The following is a 21,595-nucleotide window of genomic DNA, read 5'->3' on the forward strand; positions in this document are numbered from 1 at the left end:
ATTTACTCCTGCATTTATTGCAGTCTGTCCTTTTTTCCATTTTCTTATTTTCCTTATTCATTTATACTTTCCGTTTTCCTTGGGAATAAATAAATAGGAATTAAAAAGCCAATTATTTATTTACTTATTTATTTACCTAATTTTGGCTGACATGGCTCTCCATAGAAATGTGTCTCCACAGTGTTGTACAGATGAGAATAAAACCATTTGCACATGAAATTTGCACATTTGATTAGCAAATAGTGCTAATCAAATGAAAAGCAGATGAATTCCACAGAGAGAACTCTTCCTGGATCTTTTTAGGTCCAGGAAGAGTATGCAAATTATCTAGAACATAATGTCATATTTTGGTTTCCTCTTTGTCACTCATTTAAATGTTTCTGGGGGTTTCTGTTTTTGTCCCCAAACAACTTCCTACAGAAGTGTTAATTCCGCCTACCTTCTGCTCTGCTCTGCTTCCTGCTGTCACATTAGTTGCGCTCTGGTATCGTTTCACATAAAACTTTAGCAATATCTCAGCGACATGCAAAGGTAAGGCTACCGTGTTTTTTAATGTTCAGCTTCAAGGACGCTTTTGGTTGTGGTGATGCAGAAATCTGACCTGAGCTGTGCTTGTTGTTCATTAATCTGCACAGGAAAGACCTGCAGCGATGCAGAGGCTTTAATTTGAAGTGTGAAAACTTGCAGTTATTTCTGTTGGAAGGCCATGAAACTATTTTGAGATGTTTCTCTTACTTTTAGCAAAGAAGCTCAAAAACATTTTGAATTATATGTTTAGGAGATCTAGCTGGTGGTGTTAAGTAAAGTGATGGAGCTCATTGAAGACAGAATAATCAAACAGGTTTACACTTGGCCGAGATCTGTGTGTGTGTGTGTGTGTGTGTGTGTGTGTGTGTGTGTGTGTGCGTGTGTGTGTGTGTGTGTGTGTGTGTGCGCGCGCGCGCGCGTGCGTGCGTGTGCGTGTGCGTTTTGTTTGTTAACCTCGACTTGCTGATATTTATTCAGAAATCATTTCCAAAATCCTATTTTTACCACCTTAGTCGTTGATTCTGCTACATATTTTAATCCAAACAGGGACATTGTAACACTGAAGAGGTTTTTTCAATAAGTGAGATTTTAAAACATTTCTAATATTGATTAGCATAGTGTGCGTTGCTAACTGTAAACATCTTGCTCTGTGTGGAGAACAGAAAGCCTCTCCTTCATTCTGAGAAAGACTAATATTTCTAAATCCATTGGTGCTGTAGAGTACAGAAAACCACCACAGCAGTGTGGGTAATATTACATTTTATCTCTCTGTAAAAAGAGATAAAATGACTAAAAATGACATGTTTGGTCATTTGACTGGACTCTTGGCTTCCCTATCACAGAAGGTGTATTTCCTGATTGAATGATTGGTCTTGTTTTTGGTAGCAGCAGCAGATGAACAAATCTCACAGCAGGAAAAATCAATTTCCAGGGAACACCTTTCCAATATGGTCAATTCCCAGCAATCAAGAGCTGGTCACAGATTGTGGCATTTGCTTTTCTCTGTGCCAGGGTTTTTTCTCTCTCTTTTTTTTGCACCCTCAAAAACTACCAAAGATATGATATCAGGGATATCATCTGTTGCTTACCACTGCTTTAGGGGCACAAATTGAGTTTGTCACTAATTATGACTATCTTGGCTTTATTGTAGATAAACAGCTTTCTTATAAAAAGCACATGGCAGATTTGTCATGTACACTGAAGATGGCGATTTTGTTTTATTATCATAATGGATCCTGTTTCTCTCTCAAAGCTAGAAGAAAAGTGGTCTCAGCAACATTCTTACCACTCCTGGATTATGGAGATGTCTTGTATATGACTGCATTGAGCAAATGTCTTCGGTCCTTGGATACTGTGTATTATTGTGCTGTAAGGTTTGTAACAGTCTTACACATCTAAAGCTGAATGGCGTCCTCTAAGCGTACAGAGAAACAATCACTTGATGATCCGGATTTATAAAACTCTACTCCTACATCGATCTGTTATTGCCCCTTCTTTGCGCTCCTACAACATTTTCCTCTTGCATTTTCCACGTTTCCAACAGCAAGAGGGAATCAAGCGTTCAAGTGTGACGGCTCCCACTGCATGTTATCAGCTGCAGTCTGAACTCAGGATGTTGGATCTTATTTCATTGGACTTAATTCGAGCGGTTCTTAATAACATTCAGCGTGATTCTATCAACCAGTGTCATTGCTTTCAAACTCTTTTGTAATTTGTTTTAAACTTGTGCGTATGTTTTAATATGTTTTACGTTTGTGTAACCAGGTTGTTGTGTGTAGCAGATTTCTGCACAGATCCCTGTTTAAAATGAGAATTCAGTGGGGGTTAAACTGGTTAAAGGAAGAAAATTAAAAAATAAATCAGAGGTTTTTCTTGCGGTTTGACTTTGAGCACGGATGGTGGAGCTGACTGAGTGTCACAGACAGATTCTCTCTGAAATTTGCACACCTGTTTGACCCAGTGCAGTGCATGCATTTGCATCTTCATTTGAAAGAGTGCTTGTTAAACTTTGGGCTCATTTTACTCTTTCTGCTGTTTCTCAATAAAATGTTATAATGGATTACTTGTAAAACAGAACAGTTGAAGTTCAGAATATGAGGTCATTCTTGTAAAGTCATCAGCGCAGTCTGCCACGGCCATCTGGATTTAGAGAAGAAATTAAAATTATTTTATAATGGGGTGGCATTCTGACACGACTCAATGGATAAATGTTATGTGAAGGGCAGGCAGCAGCAAAAATACTGAACTTCACTGCAAAAAATGAAAAATACTACCAAGTATTTTTACTGTAGTTTTGAGTGCAAATATCTTAGTATACTTGACATGAGACAAAACTGGCTTAGATGGAACATTTCAGCAAAATATAGCTGAAAGGTATTAATGATAATATCAATAATACTGATTTTAAAAAGTTCTGGTTCCACCGGCAGATTATTTCACTTTTAACATGGGGAAAATGTCTTGTTAAAGGTGAAATAATTTGCGAGAGGAACAACATTTTTTTTTAAATCAGTACTAAGAAATTATTGACTAAAAATGAATTCCACTCTTGTTTTTCTATGATTTTAAAGTTTTGCTTTTACTATGGCATATAACAGAAATCTTGTGGCACAAAGATTAAATTCACAAACCAGAAAATAAATATGATGCAGCTCATGTTTTACAGTGATTAAAAAGTTCAAACTGGGCTTTGTTCAGTGGAATAGTCCTTTACTAATCTGACAATCCAGAAGCTGACTTAATGAATAGTGGAGCATAAAACCCAACTTTTTTGTACTAAAATACCCAGAATGTTATTTAAAAAATAAAAACAAGAAACAGATAAATCTTAAAATGTGAACTTCTGAAAGTACGGAATCCTAAAATTGGAAACGTATAGGAATCCTGATTGCTAATTTCCAACAGAACAGATAAAGTCTTTGTTGGTTTATGTTTTTTTTTGCTTGTTTTTTTTCCAGCAGAAATGAGACTAATCCTTAAGTCCAAAAATGTGCATCATCAAATTTGGATCTTTTGCGTTTTCAGTTTTTAGTTCAACCTTTAAGGAGAAATCTAAGGATGAATTTTACAACTTGGGAATGAAACTGAACACATATGGATTTTTTTTCAAGGTTTTCTGTTTCTCTGTGTGTTTCGGACAGAACCTGCTCATTGCCTCTCTGTCCAACACGCAGCTCTTGATTTAAACCAGAACATCTGTGTTTTTGACAGAAAGATGTTCTGGCTCATCCTGTTGGTGGGATTTTATACCATGGATAGTGTGACCCAAGTAAACTGTAAACCCACTGGTTGTTGGGGTGACTGCAACAACTTTAAAAATCGATCAGGTAGGTTGCTTCATTTGCATCATCAAATTGCTCCAAATGGTTACTTTGACTGGGTCATTTGTTATCTGAGGCTCTTTATGTCCACACTTTATTTCATGCATCTTACAATGATCAACTTTACAGTTGCAAAAACTGAATGCTGCATGAAAAGGTACAGCCAAGGGATAACAGAGTGGAACATTTTCAAGTAAGTATTTTCATTCTTTATCATGGACAGAGTCAGTGGGTGTGTGTGGATCAGATAGTGTATCTCTCAGCTGTCCATCTCCATATCCTTTCTTCCTTTTCATTCAGGGCAACTCAAATACTTGAAAGCATTCTGGAGGAAACGGAGGTGAACCATACCACAAACATTTCTGTTCCGTCTTTAGTGGCTCTCTTACAGAAGCCGCCTAACGACTCCAGGAGTATTGAGATATATGCCAACAGCACTCAGGTAAACATGTCTGTGTGTATGTTCTTAACGGACAGATTCACAGTCAGCGGCATGGCGTATTGAGCCTTCAGTGTTTCTCTTGCCGTTTCTGCTTCTGGTTGCAGGCGACATCAGACGTAGACGTGTCCAACAGAGCGGTGAGAGTTCAGCTGCCGGCAGAGCTGCATGCTGGACTGAACAGTAGCATTGTGTTCTGCATGATCCAGATGCCAGGCAATGTGAGACTCGTCTTTTATGTCACTGACAAAGCATGCACTTTTACATTTATTGTGTTTTCACCAAAAAACTGGCGGTTAAAATTGCAACATTTGCTATTTTTTCAGCTGCTGTGTTATGCTTTCACACTGCACTGTGTCAAACTAACCTGGTGTTTCACTGACCTTCATGTTTTAGATGTTCACCTGCTTCAACACACTCAATTCAGATGATTGCAATTCAGCAAAACCCTGTTAATCAGCCATCAGTTGAAATCATGTGTGCTGAAGCAGAGGAATGCCTAAAACATGCAGGGCAGTTTCCCTCGTGGGCCAGGGTTGAAAAAATTAAATTAACAAAACCCTTTAAAAGATTGATTTCCCAAAGTGTCCCCAAAGTGAAAACTGTGAAAATGAGTTTGACACACCAATTACATTTTTTATATTTTGGTAAACTTGTCAAATACATTTAAAATAATGTACACAACCAAGTGCAGGCAAAATTAAACGCGCAAATAGATATACCTGCAGGCAGCATGTAGTTAAGAAAATTAGGTGCTTTACCTATACCACAAGGTTAACTTAACCTGCTTTACAACTGAACCAGTTTCTTAGTATACCCTCCAGGACAGAAAATACAAAGTTTTTGTAAGCCTGAAGTTTCCCCTTCAAGTAAGGTCAGTGCTGAAAATGAGAAAAATAAATAGTCAGTACAGAAAACGCGGCCAACATTAAGAAAAAAAGCCGTTACGATTACTCTACTTCACAAACTATTGGTGCACACAACTGGTCATTATGCAAAAGAAAAACCAGCAATCGGTAGTAGTAGCTACGTAGTCGACCCCCTTCATTGCTTCAATCAGTGCAGCCTTCATTTCGTTAAAATCATCTTCAATCTTGGATGTGAGCGTCACCCGTGACAGCATCTTGGCATTAGGGACAAGGTCTTTGATGAATTCTCTGAATGGCTCCTGCTCGACTACTGAGAAGGGCCGCAGCCCATGTACAACATATTTGACAATGGCCTTCACAACACTCTGAGGAGTCATGGCCAAGGTGTGAGTCAATGTGGCCTGCTTGCTGGCGGGAGTGGGTGGTCCACTGGCCCTTTTGCTCTTTGCTGAATTTCTGAACAATGAATTTTCAGAAATTCAATGCATTTCTGAACATGGTGCGGATGCTTTCTCTGAAAGACCAAAAAAAATAAAAATTGGACACAAATTGACCCACACCCACATTAGTTACAAACACTAATTTCCTTAGGTTGCAATATAAATGCAAACAAAACACACTTAATCTAGTACAATGTTATTTAAGTAAACTGGTTGGTATTGAACATTGGCCATCATGGAAACGTAGCTATTGTGGCGACTGCAAGGTTGGCTAACCTTGGCTTTGCTAAGACAGCAGAAGCACACACAAAGTTTGTTCCAGTTTTAAAGAGTAGCACATGTTAATGGTTTTGAACTTGCATGTCTTTCCTATATTAGTTAAATTTAGTCTAAATTGCTATCGCTATGGCTTCCGTCCCCTCTTGAACAGCGGAGTCTAGGTAGCCTGCTACAGTCAACATTAGGCCTAAGCTAAATACACCACGTGTGGAACTGAAACAATGCCAAACAAAGTTCATTTATACAGGTAACGTTATGCTCAAGATTTCACAATAGTGGCTAGTGACCAAGCTATAGTTACTGAAACAGGAGGATTATAACCATTTCATAAGAAGTTACCTCGATGTGTCTCTTCAAGTTGAACGGGGAGTTTTTGTAAAATAGAATTTTCACATCTTTGGGCAGGCATAACATACACTTCATGCGGTACGACGAATCTTTAACACCCACGAAAGAGTATATTGTGTTTAAATAAGACAATGGGCTCTCATCACCAGCTGGTGGTTCCCCTGGAGCCGTGTCCGACGTAGTTGCAGTCGTTGTGGTCTCCGTCTCCTCCTTCATGTGGCTGCTGCTGATTCTTCTTCTTCTTCTTCTTCTTGGTTTTTATTGGCGGTTGGCAACAAACTTTCAGCAGCATTACCGCCACTTACTGGTATGGAGTGTTGTGGCTCGTGATAATCTATAACCTTTCACTTCATACATAATCCTTACTTTATACTTATGACTAATTTAACACTCTCACATGCATACCTACTTATATTACCCTAATTGCATATAGTTTTTTTTATACCATTCTTTGTTTTTAACACATTCTCTACCATCCTGCCCTAATCAAATTCTATGAAATAACCTTGTTTTTTTTTAAGAAATCGAATAATTATTTGAATATGTTTGCTTCCCAATTCTCTCCTCAAAAATTCTGTTAAATTGAACCTTTTAATCTCTTCACATTCTCTCAACATATATCTTCTATCTTCTTCATATTTATAAACTTTTCACAATACTCACACTTTCCAGTTTTATGCTTCTGGATATTGAAAAGTGAATAATTAAGCCCTGTATGACCAAACCTTAATCTTGTTATTATTCTATCCTCCTTCCTGTTTCTTCTTCCCTTTCTTTTCCGTCCTACAACCTTCTGAATCTTATAAAACCATCTTCCTGTTTCCCCTTCATCCCACCTTCTTTGCCATATTTTCATCAGCTCTTCTTTAGCTTTACTTTTTCCTTCAGACTTACTCGTCTTAACTGTAAAACTGATGGGACTATGAATTGCCTTCTTTGCCATTTTATCGGCTTTCTCGTTTCCTACTACCCTTATATGTGCTGGAACCCACACAAATGTAACTACTAACCCCATATTTTGTAATCTATATAGTGTATGATATATTCATAATAATTTGTCTCTCCTACAATCCGTATTATAATATTTTATACTTGTTAAAGCCGAGCTTGAATCAGAGCAAATTATTGCTTGCATTGGTTTTACTTTCTCAATCCATTGTAAAGCCAATAGAATTGCTAACATTTCACCTGTATAGATTGATAGCCCATCCGTAATTCGCTTCCCTATATTCAAATTGAATTCTGGAATTGTACATGCTATTCCTATTTTTCCTTCAATTTGTGATGCATCTATATATTTGGACATAACTATAGTAATCATTTATATGTGATTGCACTGAGTATCTATCTATACCATTTGATTTGTCTTGTTTCTTAACTATTAAAGACAAATCGACTGTGGTTTCTGGCAGCATCCAGGGTGGTATAACTGATGTTGGATCTGTTTGACTAATTTCTAAAGTATCCATTTTAAATTCCTTAACGTCTTTTCCAATTGTTCATCCATAACTCCTCATCTCTTTCTTTTCCTTTTCCCAGCATGATTTTAAAATTTCCCGGGTTGGATGTTCACATTTATGCCCCATCAAATTTAACCAATAATTAATTCCGAATTTAGATCTCCTCAGATCTAGTGGCATTTCTCCCATTTCTACTTCTAATGCTGTTGTTGGCGTTGTTTTCAAAGCTCCCGTACATAATGTGTTGAATACTGTCTAATTTATCCAGATGAGTTTTAGCTGCTGGCCTGTAAACTAAACATCCAAAATCAAGGTCCGATCTTATCATCCCTGTATAAATCCGTTTTAACGCTCGTCTGTCTGCCCCCCAATCATTACCAGCCAAACCAAACATCTTAATATATTCAATTTTTTCTTACATTTATCTACAATCTTTTGGATGTGGATACTCCACTTTAATTTCTCATCAAACCACAACCCCAGAAATGTTATACTCTTTACCTGTTCAATTTTTTGATTATATAACTTTAATTCTATTACCTCGTTTAAATTTTTTTTGAGAAAAAACAATTACTTTCGTTTTATCCACTGAGAATTTAAATCCCCATTGCAATGCCCACAGATATCAACAATGACCTTTTGTATTTTTTTCCCTATAAACTCCATATTCTTCCCTCTTTTCCATATGGCTCCATTATCTGCGAAGAGTGAGCATCCCATGTCCCTTCCAGCATTTTTAAATATGTCATTAATCATCACAGAAAACAATAAAGGACTTATAATGCTCCCCTGTGGCGTACCATTTTCCACTACATATTTACCTGAAACTACCTCTCCAATTTTTAACTGTAATTTCCTGTTTGTTAGAAAGTCTTTAATCCATTCATATATTTTCCCTTTAATCCCCAATTTGTATAATTTAATTAATAAACTCTCTACCCACATCATACCATATGCTTTTTTAATATCAAAAAATACAGCCACTACACTTTGTTTACTTGAGCTCTTCTTACTTCATGCTCAAGACATAACGTTGGGTCATTAGTGCTCCTCCCTTTACAAAAACCACTTTGATAAAAAGGAATGCATTTCTAATTATTTAAATAATACACTAATCTATTATTAATCATTTTTTCCATTATTTTACATAAGTTTGAAGTTAATGCTATTGGCCTATAACTTTCTGGTTTTGAATGATCTTTTTCTGGTTTAGCTATCGGTACTATAATGATTCCTTCCATAACTCTGGTAATTTTCCCTCCTCCCAGATTTTATTAAATAGTTTTAATATTATAACTTTTGATTTATCACTTAGTTGACTCATCATTCTATACCAAATTTTATCTTTACCTGGCGCCGTATTTTGGGTCTTTTTAAGCACACAATTTAATTCCACTTTGGTAAATTCAACATTCAAAAAATTATTTACCTCTTCTTCACTCTCCATTAAATTTTTATACTTGACAGTATTTTCTCTTCCTTTTTTTCCTTCTTCGCTAATGTTATTTGTACTATGAATCTTATTAAACGATCTTGCCAATACCTCCGCTTTATCCTCATCTCTAATTATATCCATATTCTCTTCTTTTAATACAGGGTAATCAAACTCTTTTTTAATTCCATTCATTTTTTAAATTACTTTCCAAATCTTCTCAACTTTTGTATCTCTCCCTATTGTACTACAAAATTTCCTCTAATAATCTCTCTTAGCTTTCTTAATAGTCCTCCTAACTACCTCTTGCTTCCTTTTATAATCAATTAAGTTCATATATATTGGGTTAAGTTTTAATACCTTAAAGGCTTTATTTCTTAATTTAATTGCTTCCTTACACTCACTTGTCCACCATGGCCCCCTTTTCTTATCATTAATACTCCCTGACTTCTTAATAGAATCTTCAGCTGCATATGTAATTATCTTTGAGATACTTGCATTCACTTCGTTTATATTTATATTAAAATCTACCTTTTCTAAATATATTTCACACAAGTATCTAAACTTACTCCAATCTGCCTTATTAAAGTTCAATCTTTCCCCTCTATTTTTATACTTATTTCCAATAATTCCTACCCTTGTAGTTAAAGGATAATGATCACTACCTACCGTTGTTTCTTTATCAACCGACCATTCACAGATACCAGCTATATCATTTGATACTATTGTTAGATCTAAAGTTGATTCCATCCCTGTTCTTAAATTAATTCGTGTACCCTTTCTCTCATTAATACATATTAAATTTTTTGTTTCCATCACTCCTTCTATAACCTGTCCATTTTTATCATTACTATTTCCCCAGTGTACTTTTTGTATCGAAATCCCCACACCAAATTACTCTCCCTTCCAAATGATCTAATAATTCCTCCATTACTTCAACCGATAATGATTTACATGGATTATAGAAATTTATTATTTTAAATTTACTTTCCTGCACCCATACCTCAATTACTATAAATTCTAGTTATTTTCCCTTTCCTATAACCTGATATTGTATCCCTTGTTTTATAAATATTCCACAATCCCCCCCCCCCCCCTCCCCTCTTCTCTATCTCTTCTTACCAACATATCCTCCAATCACAAAATCTAAGGTTAGTTTTAACCAAGTTTCTTGTACACAAATTATATCTGGTTGGACTTCAAGTTCGTCAATATATCCTTTAAATTCCTGACCATTGGCTAACAGACTCCTAGCGTTCCATTGAAGTATTAACATAAACTACTTTCACTTGTTGCTTCCAACTTCTTATCCACCTCTAGTTTTTTATTTATTTCTTCCCATGTACCTTTCTTAAATCCCAAGAATTTTTCAGCTCCTTTCACTATTATTTTAATCTTCTCGGTTTTGTGCTTAGCTTGATCAGTACAGTTGATGACATACGCTATGAATAAAACCAGATTTTCCCCTGAGTACGAGACCTTATCTTCTGGTAGTAATTTGGGTTGCTGAATTGTTTGATTCCCTCTTTGTTCAACCACTCTTTTTTCCTGCTCCTTCACACTTTTTACAGCTTCAGCGTAGCTTATATTTTTAGATGTTTTAATTTGCACTATTTCTTTAGCCCTCTTCCTTACCTCGCATCCTCCGTACGTAACCCTATGATTTCCCCCACAGTTACAACATTTCTCCTCTACATTTTCCTTGCATTCTTCAACTTTATGATCTTCCCCACATTTTGGGCATCTCTGCTTACCTTTACACACTGCCGCAATTTCACGTACCTTTGGCATTTATAACACCGAAGTGGTGGAGGTATATAAGGTCTGACTTTGAAACTTATATATCCTATTTTTATATTCATTGGCAACTCTTTACCTTCAAACTCCACTAGGATTGACATACTCCCCACTCTCTCACCGTTCACAGTTTTTAACAGCCTTTTCATATTAGCCACCTTTGCTCCAACTATATTTTTCTTAAGTTTTTCCAGATCCCCCTCTAGGGGGATCCCATATATCACCCCTCTAATTTTTTTATTTTCTCCCAACAATTTTTTTCTCCAGCACTTCTCTTTTACACATGTTATCCACCTTAATATTTTTGCTCTATATCCTTACATTCTATCAACAGACTTCCGTCTCTCAAGATTTTTACCATTTCGACTTCTCCTATTTTCTTCTTAATTTCTTTTGACACCCCTATTGGGCTGATTTTCTCCTGCTCTTCCTCATTCTTAAGTTTCAGAATTATTTTAAATTTCTCATTCACTACTTTTCTCCCAACCACCCTCTCCTGCTCTGAACTGCTTCCTTCCAGATCCCATTTACTTCCTTGACTTTCTCTGACTTCCTTTCCGTCATCTAAACTAAATCTTCTTCGTCCTCTTCCTCTCCCTCTTCCCACTGGCGTCCACCCTTCATATTCCCCTTCTTCTTCAGTACTTATCTCCATTTCCATCCGAACCATTCACATACCAGTTTATGCAATAAACCGCCTTTTCCACCATCCAATTTTTGTGTGGTTTTGATCTTTCGTTCAAAATTATCCTCCTCCTCCTCCCAACTTTTGAGCCGCGGCTGCTGATTGCAAGACTTGCTTTGTGTTTAATGGGAGAAGCGAAACAGGTGTATCCTGTTGGTGGTGATGAACAAGCCCAGGCAAGTATTCTACCGACTTTGTTGCAGTCAATCAGTAGGTGGGGTCAAAAAAACTAGCGTTTCTCTCTCTCGCTTTTTTGTAACGAGTAACTAAGCCCCACATTGAAAATGTATCGGAGTAGAAGTATGCAATTAAGTTCGGAAATATAGTGAAGTAAAAGTGAAAGTTATCAAAAAATTTTATACTCGAGGAAAGTATGAAGTACTCCAAAATTTACTTGTAATAAAGTAGTGAAGTGTTTTTACTTCGTTACTATACAACACTGCTCGTTCTAAACCGGATAAGAACCTGCAGCAAAGCTGGCAACCAGATGATGCACATATATAGGGCAGTGATTTTGTTTAAAATAAACAAATAGGGAGAAACAACAATTCTTTCTTAATGTGAGATTTTGAAGTTGAAGTTTGAAGTTTTTCCAACTTCAAAATATTGCTTCTCGAGATGGTGAATATATTTTTACTATCGTATTTTCCGCACTATAAGGCGCATAGAATAGACGCTAGAGGCTGGAGTTACATTATGCATCCACTAGATGGAGCTTCACTAAACGGAATGTCAACAAAACAGTCCGACTCCGGTCAGGGAGGTGAGCTTTCCGCGACTGGGAAGGTGCGTGGGCAGACGTGGTGCTAAATGACCTGCAGACGACCTGATTCTAGAACAGTGTTTCTCAACCTTTTTCGGGTCAGCGCCTCCCTAGACTTTATCCAGGTCCCTCACCGCCCCCCACCAAAAAATGTGTAGGCTACTTTGCACTGACAATTATTTTATTATTAATGTTAATATCATTATTGTAGATGTTTTGAATCGGCGCACCGATTATGTTTTCCCGTACACTTCAGCGCGCCTTACGCTCCTTCACCTTGCGCACATAACGGGGTAAATGTAGCGAGTTTTGCCCTAAACGTAGCGGCGTCTGGAGGAGGGGGGTTGGGGGGCTGGGAGGGAGGCGAGCTTTGTTTCGACGCTCCTTCGTGGGGGGGCGCCGATTTATGTTTTCGCATCCACCTGAATAATGTGTAGTTGCGCCCCTGCCCATGGCACTTAAACAATATTATTTTACCTTTTATTTGGAAATAGTGTCTGTTTATTCTTGCCATACAGTCCTCTGTATTAATTATTGCTCTAAAGGTCTTGCCATACCAGTTTATTCCTCCGTATTTACTTTAGTTTCTTAGTTTATTCTTGCATTTTGTTCTTCATTCATTTCCATTTAGTTTCCTTTGATTATTATTATCCTCTCTTGGTTTATTGTTATGTCCACTTTAGTTTCTTTCCTGTTGCTAGATTTATTTTAACGTTTATTGACCATCAGTAATCTTCACTCATCACCTGCTGCGCCTCCTAATCGTCATGTTTTTCACATCATGTGTTGATTTTTCACTGTTCAGTGTCGGATTCTGTGTTTTTATGCCATAATTCACATCTAGTTCGTCGCTCCGTTTTGCCCGCTTCTCGTGTTTCAGAGTTTTGCGCAATGTGCTCGGCTTTTTTCTTTTTTTTTAAACTCCCTGGTGCAGGGCGGTTGGGAAGCCTATCGATGGGGAAAAGGCAGAATAACATAAACCTTTTAAAACAACGGAAACAATTTCGGTATTCTGATTATTGAAATTTAAAAGTGCTGTGTTGTTCTATCACCCCGTCTCATGTCGGACCACTTACAGCTCCGGTGTTAACGCTATAAAATGAACGCTCTCTATATCACCCATGGAGGGATTTCTTTATTTTAATGGGTTCATTTTTCAGAAGGATACAAAGTCAGGGTATCGTGATTTTAGTAATTACATGTTTATAAGAACGATTTTCTGTTGTCCTTCCATGGTAGCGGGCAGCCTACAAACGGAAATAAAACACTTTTTTAATGTAAATTGCTGCTTTGACATGATCACAGAACTGCCAAAACATGTAGCCTACGTAAATACCAGACAAAATGAATCACATCAGCGTCATCAGCCGGTGTAACGCTGAACTGATGCGGAGTGGAGCTGCGCCATGAAGCTACAAACACTGAATAGAAGAAGAGCTGCCATCGATACAGTTGCAGCTAAGCATGATTTAATGTTACACAATACAGTTTTACCAAGTTGCTCAAAGTCTAAACTGGTATTGTTGTGGATTTATGGTGTAAAGTTTACCTTCGACTAAACGCCCCCCAAAGGCATCCCAGCGCCCCCCTTTTGTAAAAATGTCCGCCAGCGCCCCCTGCCGTCCTCTGAACGCCCCCTGGGGGGCGGTACCACCCACGTTGAGAACCGCTATTCTAGACAGTTGGTAGGTATATAGGTCAGTCAAACTTTATAAACAAACAAGCGTTCTGACAACTATTCCAGCATGCACCGTGCGCTTCTTCTTCTATGGGGGAAAATGAAGTCAGTGGCTGATTACCATAGTTGCTAGACCTGTTGTGGCTCAATATCGGTCCATATATAATCCGCACCGGATTATAAGGCGCACTGTCGGCTTTTGAGGAAATTGAAGGTTTTTAGGTGTGCCTTATAGTGTGGAAAATGCGGTACATTTTTAACAGTGGTTAAAAATTTCATTAAACTGATGAACATTTCTGTTCATGCACCCTCTCAAGAAAAAAAAATAAAAAATTGAGCTCAGGCTGAAATTTTTTTCGTCTTTTTTTTGCTTAGATAAATATAAGATAGGAGTGTACACAGTGGTTTTGGTGTAGGGCTCTGGTTTGACATTCAGGAAGTCGGTGTGCATTTGCTTGGGGGGAAGGGAGATGTGTCATTTATTTCAAATTATATCCTAGACTAAGTTTTCACATTATAATAATCTGTTGCTACGGACAAAATCTATCTCTGGTAACCGTTATCAGAATTCTGACAAAACCCCAACAATTACAAATTTCACCTGCAAATGATGCAAAATGACACATGGTACATCATTATTTTTTTGACAATAACAATTTAAAACAAAAGTTGATTTCATTTTGCAGATTTCACTGCCAGACTTGCAGAACCTGTCCGATAACAGGCTCGTTGGCGTCAGCGTCGGCAGGAATGTCGCCGGACTCAAGCAACGCATCAACATCACTATGAGCATTGCATCAGCCATAAACGTAACTGATTTTATTCCCCTGCCCTTATCACAAAGCTGCAAGTTATGTGGCAATATGTTGCAGGAAGGAAGATAATAATATCATCTAAAGCAGAAATAATGTTGTTTAAGGAATCCCTGAGACCCGAGTGTGTGTTCCTAAATACAACATCTGGTAGTGAGTAGCCACCAGTCATCGCTCGGTTCAGTTCTGATGTCCTGATGTGGTCAGTATGACAGGTTTCTCTCTCTCAGACGTTAGCTCACAGGGCTGTGAAATGGTGGAATCCACCCCGACGTACATCACCTGTTCCTGTGACCATCTCACATACTTTGGTGTGCTCCTGGTAGGAAACACTTTTTGTTTTTTTAATTTCATGAACAAAGGTTGTGTAGACCACAAAAGTTCAAGTTTAACCGTTGTGTCATCATCTCAGCTCTTTGTCTTAACAAAGACAAAGACAGGAGCAGGACTGCTCCTCTCACTGAGATAGTAACAATGACTTTATGACCTTTTGCCATAAAATCCTTAACACGACTTGGCGCTATAAGTTTTTCAGCTCCAAAATCAGAATTTAATTTTTGACTCATTTCAGACATACATTCTTAGATATTTTATATATTCATTGCACATTAAGGGAGATATTTCATGATTTTTTTTCTTTTTTACTATTTCAATGATTATGGCCAACAGACAATGAAACCCTAAATTCAGTGCTTTAGAATATTTTAATATTATGGAATGTGTGTGATTATTTACTGACTTTAAAATACTGTTGTTAGTTTATAAATCACTGAACATTAAAGATCTGCTGCTGTTGTTTCAACCTTCCAGAACCTCTCAGGTCTTCTGGTTCTGGTTCTGCTCTGCATCCCCAGAACCAAAACATCCGAAACACTGAGTTTCTTTAAATAAAGGCCAGCTGTTTAAAGTTGCTTTTGAACCATAATAAATGAAACATTGACCAAAACATAAAATTTGTATTGATGATTTTTATGACTTCATCTAACAAAATCTAATGTTACTGGTTTCTGAACCTGGTGACTGTATGATGTTTTCTTATTCTTGTGTTTTCATGATGTAATGAACTTTGAGCTGCCTTGTTGCTGAAATGTGCTACACAAATGAACTGGATTGATTGCATGCCATTGTGAATACATATATTTGCTTATTATTACCTTCAACAAACCATTCTATCTGAAAAAATGTGAACTATAGAGTGGAGTTGAGCTTTTTGTTATATACAAAGAATTGCACATACTCCAATATACCAGTAAGGGGAGCTATTTCACATCAATTGAGTAAATGTTAACTGGACTTGAAAGCAGGAAGAGGAAGAGATGCCTCAGTAAATGATAGACATAAACGTAATGGTACCATTGATTCCTTGCACAGACGTCTGATTCATGCTGTTGTTTTTTAAAAATGCATTTCAATTTAACTATGCAAACCTAGATGATTTTATCTGGATGAGTCCAGATGAGCGGTTGATCATTATTTCTTATGCAGCACTTACATGATTAAACAAAAATAAAACCAAAAAAAAGATGGGTTGAAATTATTCAGAACTAAAACCAGAGGTGTATTGATTTTATCCATGTAAAGCTTATATGTTCAACTTAATAGAGTATTTATGTTTTTTTTTATTGTTATTTGGGTTCTTTGATGTAATGTTTTCATAAATACAATGTAATTTAAATGAATACCTCCTTATGACAGACAAAGGTAGCAATGCAAATTGTCACTGGGATGTTAGAAATTCAAACTATAAAAATATTGAAATTAAATTCCTGTATTTTAATGCCAATAATTTCTGTGACCATTTTGTGAAGTTTATGTCAGCTAAAAATGTTAGAGTGCATGTAAAAGGTAAAAGGTAAAGGTCATTTTATTTATATAGCACATTTTCAGCAACAAAGCAATACAAAGTGCTTTACAGGATTTAAAAGGAAATACAAGCAAAATAACAAACCAAATAAAGACCAAAAGAAGAAAAAAGATAATAATGTTGAAATAAACTAGATACTCCTATTCAGGGTTGGTAGATAAGTATCAGTAAGTGTTCTCTGGTCTTATCCCTTTTCTGGGTTGAGAGAGTAGGAGTCTACAAAGTAGTTGCTAAGGTAGTTTTTCTGGTTTCCAAGTTCTAATCCCTGTTCTGTGTTGCTAAATAAGTGTAAGTAAGTAAGTAAATATTCTCTGGACTTCTGGGTTGCTAGATAAGTATAAGTAAGTACGTACCATACATACCACATAAAATGGTCAACAGCTGAACGTATTTTTTTTTCCGCAGGTGTCTGTAGACGTCCCACCCAAAGACGCTGAGATCTTGTTCTACATCACCTACATCGGCTGTGGTATCTCTCTGCTTGCTCTGGTCGTCACTGTTGGTCTCTTCATCACAAACAGGTACTGCGTTCATTGAACAGCCTCCAGTCTTTTTGTCAGTTATTGTTTCATGAATACCTGCTTGGTGAGGTGTGGTATTATTAGTGTTGTCAATCGATTAATTTGTTCTCTGTAGATGGTAAAGACTCTCAATTTAGCAATCATTTGTGTCCTGACTTTTGTACAACTCAGTTTGGCTATGAAATTTGTTCAGCTGTTCTCGTTTTCTGTGTCTGACAGAAAACTCAGAGGAGACGATTCCAAGAAGATCCACATCAGCCTGGCAGTCGCTCTGATCCTTCTCAACGTTCACTTCCTCTCCAGCCAGGCGGCCGCAACGTCGTCCTCCACCGAGCTTTGCCGTTACGTAGCTCTTCTTCTTCACTACTCCCTGCTGGCCTCTTTTACATGGATGGGCTTGGAAGGCTTCCACCTCTATATCCTATTGGTCAAAGTCTTCAACATCTATGTGAAGAGATACCTGCTGAAACTCAGTGTGGTGGGATGGGGTGAGTGGCATCGTCTGAATCTGGACGTTAAATGTCTGCAGGTCTAAGCTAACATACCAGTTGTTGTGTTTCAGGTCTTCCAGCGGTCATTGTGTCAGTGGTGGTGATCATAAACAAAGACACATACGGTCGTACCTCTGTGGACTCGTCCAATACTACTGAAGTGTAAGAAAAACACATGCTAACTGCTTTGCAGCTACTTTTTGGCTCTGTTGTGTTTGCACATTTCAACACAATCAGTGAGTGAAACCAACTAACTCAACTTGATGTTTTCCTTAAACTCAGAACTTGCGTCGTCTTTTTGTTACACTTTCAGTCTCCTCGATAGATTTGATTACAGTCTGCATTTTTATTTTGTATATGAAAAACTTTAAAAATAAACTTTCTTTGCTCCCTTTTTGTGTAGCTGCTATATAACCGATGACAATGTGAAGATGGTGACCACGGTGGGAATGTTTGTCTTGGTGTTCATCTTTAATGTGATCATGCTTGGAGTGGTAATCAAATGGTTCATGGGGCTGTACTTTCACAAACAGGTAATTGTCACATAGCTACATTGCATGTACAACCAACAGATTGCCTATGCCTTACAGGTGTTGCCAGTAAAAGTTATTATCCAACTGTTATCAACATGTGACGTCGTCTGATGAAGTACGATGTAAATAATAATGTTCCCTAAAGGTCTGGTAAGCTCGAGGTTCTGCCGAGACTCTTATTTATTGTGTTGCCCTGCTGACAGAGGCAACATTCAATAAACCTACAGCCTAGTCCATACACAGCCACATATTTGAGAAAGCAAATATATTTTTATGCGCGTTGGTCTTGATAAAAAACTGAATTTATAGATGGAGATGATTGAGGCAATGAAATGTGATACAGGTTCAACATCCAACATCATGGATCCAAAGCAATTTCCATTTTCACTCCCAAGTCTGAACAATCACAGCTTGTTGACATGTAAATATGTTTGAAGGGAAATCTTGAAAGTTGGGCTAAATTTCAGCGTTGTATTTGTGATAAACAGAAAACTGCTACCAAAAGATGTGTGGCATTGTGGTGGAGCAGACTGCAGTTAAATAAACTTCTTGAACAGTTTTAGTCTTAAATCTTCTGTCTGTAGTTGGTGTTTTGTAATCAGAAAGGGCAATCTTAATAAAAAAAACATCCTAAGGAGGTGTGAAATATAAATGTGACCAATCATCTAAATCAAATCAAAATCAAATCAAATTTAATTTGTATTGCACATTTCAGCAGCAAGGCATTTCAAAGTGCTTTACATAATAAAAATAAAAATAAAAACAGAGAATGAGAGAGATTTAGAAAAAGATTAAAAAAAGATAAAAACATTATTAAAAGTAAAGATAAAAACATTATAACATTGATCCACGTGAAGACTTGCCCTTATCGGGTCTCGAACAGAGTTTTAGCAGAGCGACATCTTGCAAGGATTCTCAAACCTCAGAGTTTTAGCAGAGCGGATTTAGGTGGATTTGGAACGGTGCTTTAAACCAGATTACCCAACTCAGAGACCTAAGATGATTCCCTCAATACCAATCTAGCACAAAGTTACAGATTGTTACATCAGGATCTCTTCTATTTTTTGCATTAACTTTAAACTACTGTGTTTTTTCTCTCTCTCTGTTCATGTTTGGTTAATCAGCGCAGACAGAGTGAACGAAATGCAGCCAAGAATAACATTTGCACGCTGCTGGTCCTCATTGTTCTGCTTGGTCTGACCTGGGGCCTGATCTTCTTCTCTCTGGGCCAAGTGAACACTCCTGTCCTCTACATCTTCTGCGTTGTGAACTGTCTTCAAGGTCAGCATTGTAAAAACTGATCTCTTTACTGCTGGGACATTCCAGCAAATACATCTACAGGATGAATTAGCCCATAAGTCAAGATAACAGATCATTTTTTTTGAGGTCATGGGTAACAGTGGGCATAATATAAAATCACATCCAAATACTTCGTTATTATTACATGTTTTTTTATTGAAATTGCTCATCCAGAAGCAGGAAGTTAACACTCATTCTGGTTCTTTTGGATGATAAGTGTTCCAAAGTGAACAATCACATGTATTGTGACCCTCTAGAGTTTATGGAAACACTCATTAGCTTTATTGTAGTTCTACTGCACCATAGTTCATTTCTGTGTGTTAATTCTGACACAATTCGGTGGTTTCTTAGTGACCTTAGAGCTTCACCTCCTGCTCTCTGTGGACAATCTGAGCTCATTTTCTCTCTCCTTTGTGTTTTTCTAGGTTTCTTCATCTTCTTTTACTTTGTGTTGACTCTGAAAAACACCAAAGACTCAGCTACCATGCAAAGCACTGATATATAGAGTCACAGCCCCAAAACCTGAACCAAGAGGAGGGGCAATATGTTTGGGGGATTTTCACTCTAATGCTACTTCAGATCTTGTTTTTAAAGTGTAAAATTTACTTTGTTTTTTTTTTTTGGTTGTTTTTTTTTTTGCTTTTGATCATGTTATAATGTTATTCCTTCATCAAAAACATACATGGAGTGTTTCTTTGATTCTTCCATGCATATTTGAGAAATCCTTTAGTCTCCATGGCAACCACTCAGCTGTGCAAAGCACTTGCAGGGACCTAGCTCCGCCTTCGAGGACGAAGCTCCTCCTCAGAGCTGCAGTTTCCAAGCTTCCACCTCACGGAGCAGCCCTCCTTTGGACTCCCCCACTCAGCTCTTTCAAACTAGCCAGCAGCAATTAGCAAACGCCTGGTGGAACTGCACATCTGCTAAGCTCATTATACGATATAATAACACTGGTAAAAACGTTGTTAAAGGGTTAATAGAGGAGCCAATTTCAAAGTGTCAAATTACAAAGTCAAATTTCTTTTAAGTCATATAGACATGTACAGCATTTTCATAACAACCGAAGGCAACATAGTTACTTGCTATAAAATGGTTATACTGTATGGCTAGAAAACACAAAATATTTCCTCTTTAATGTAACATATTGTACAATAGAAAGTAAGCCTTCTTCATAGTGACTACTCCTAACTGATATTTTTTTTAAATTAATTTTTAATTGATTTTTCTTTTTAAGTTTGTGGTAAGTCCTGCCATGGATTTCTTTCTTTGAAAAGAGAAACCTATTATTACCAAAGGAAAATACCATTATACAGGGTGTAGAGTTTATCTTATGCAAATCCCACATAAACACTCTTCATTGTAGCAGCATAACAGACCAAGTGAAAAGCTGGAAGCTTTATGATCAATATGAGGAACAAACATCTACATTATTGCAATGCAGGTGAATATGTTACATATTCATATGTAACATGTATGAATGTTACATATGATGCAGTTGTAAAACTGCATTAAACAGATGATTTTGTAGTAAAGAAACATTTCTTTTGAAAAATGAAGACAATAAGTTTAAAGTTTTACATAAAAGACCGTCTATAGCTCATTTCTGCATAATGTAGACAAATATTCCTCTAGTTATTCTTTTTTTTAAATGATGGCATATAATTATTAGTATTTTAGGTTTTTGTATATATCTGATGTAGTTTGGTTAGTCTTTACAAGATTTACTCACTTATCTCTTAAAAGGCTGTTACATTTTGGACTTTAGTCGTGGAAAACTGTCTTAAGCATAAAGACAATACAGACCACAGGTGTGTAAAAATGTTTACACTTTTAAATAAAGTATTATCAGTTCTGCATCAGGTCTTTGGATTTTGGTGTGTGCTGTGCAACAAATCTGATGTACAGTTTTATACCTGCGGGAGAGGATGGGGGTTAATTACTGAACTAACTCACATTATGAGCTAAAAGCTTTCATGTGAAGCTTTCTCAATTCCTCCGTAGACAGAATCAGAGCAACACTCTGGTTCTGTCTGTTAA

At 37.1% G+C, this 21,595-nt stretch overlaps 1 protein-coding gene across 3 annotated transcripts; it reads left to right on the plus strand.

Annotated features, from left to right (window-relative positions):
- Positions 1-415: 415 nt before the first annotated feature.
- LOC103462233 (adhesion G-protein coupled receptor G2-like) lies at positions 416-21,414 on the plus strand. 3 transcript variants are annotated; one of them, XM_081604970.1, is made up of 14 exons: positions 416-531; positions 3,743-3,854; positions 3,978-4,041; positions 4,149-4,290; positions 4,395-4,508; positions 14,725-14,847; positions 14,958-15,003; positions 15,081-15,172; positions 17,120-17,235; positions 17,455-17,723; positions 17,798-17,888; positions 18,130-18,259; positions 19,384-19,540; positions 19,984-21,414. In XM_081604970.1, the coding sequence occupies exons 2-14, from the start codon at positions 3,743-3,745 to the stop codon at positions 20,061-20,063; spliced, it is 1,536 nt and encodes a 511-aa protein (XP_081461096.1). In that variant the 5' UTR covers positions 416-531; the 3' UTR covers positions 20,064-21,414. The 3 variants fall into 3 exon arrangements, with proteins under 3 accessions (XP_081461096.1, XP_081461097.1, XP_008403113.1); XM_008404891.3 differs by having other exon boundaries at positions 420-531; positions 3,739-3,854; XM_081604971.1 differs by lacking the exon at positions 19,984-21,414 and having other exon boundaries at positions 419-531; positions 3,739-3,854; positions 19,389-19,529.
- Positions 21,415-21,595: the final 181 nt, after the last annotated feature.

Source organism: Poecilia reticulata, chromosome 3 (genome assembly GCF_904066995.2).
Source record: "Poecilia reticulata chromosome 3, P_reticulata-male-v2, whole genome shotgun sequence".
Lineage (NCBI taxonomy): Eukaryota > Metazoa > Chordata > Actinopteri > Cyprinodontiformes > Poeciliidae > Poecilia > Poecilia reticulata.

Coding starts and splice junctions, on each gene's coding strand:
- LOC103462233 (XM_008404891.3), top strand. Junction 17,236..17,454: donor GGTCTCTTCATCACAAACAG/GTACTGCGTTCA, acceptor TGTGTCTGACAG/AAAACTCAGAGGAGACGATT. Junction 17,724..17,797: donor ACTCAGTGTGGTGGGATGGG/GTGAGTGGCATC, acceptor GTTGTGTTTCAG/GTCTTCCAGCGGTCATTGTG.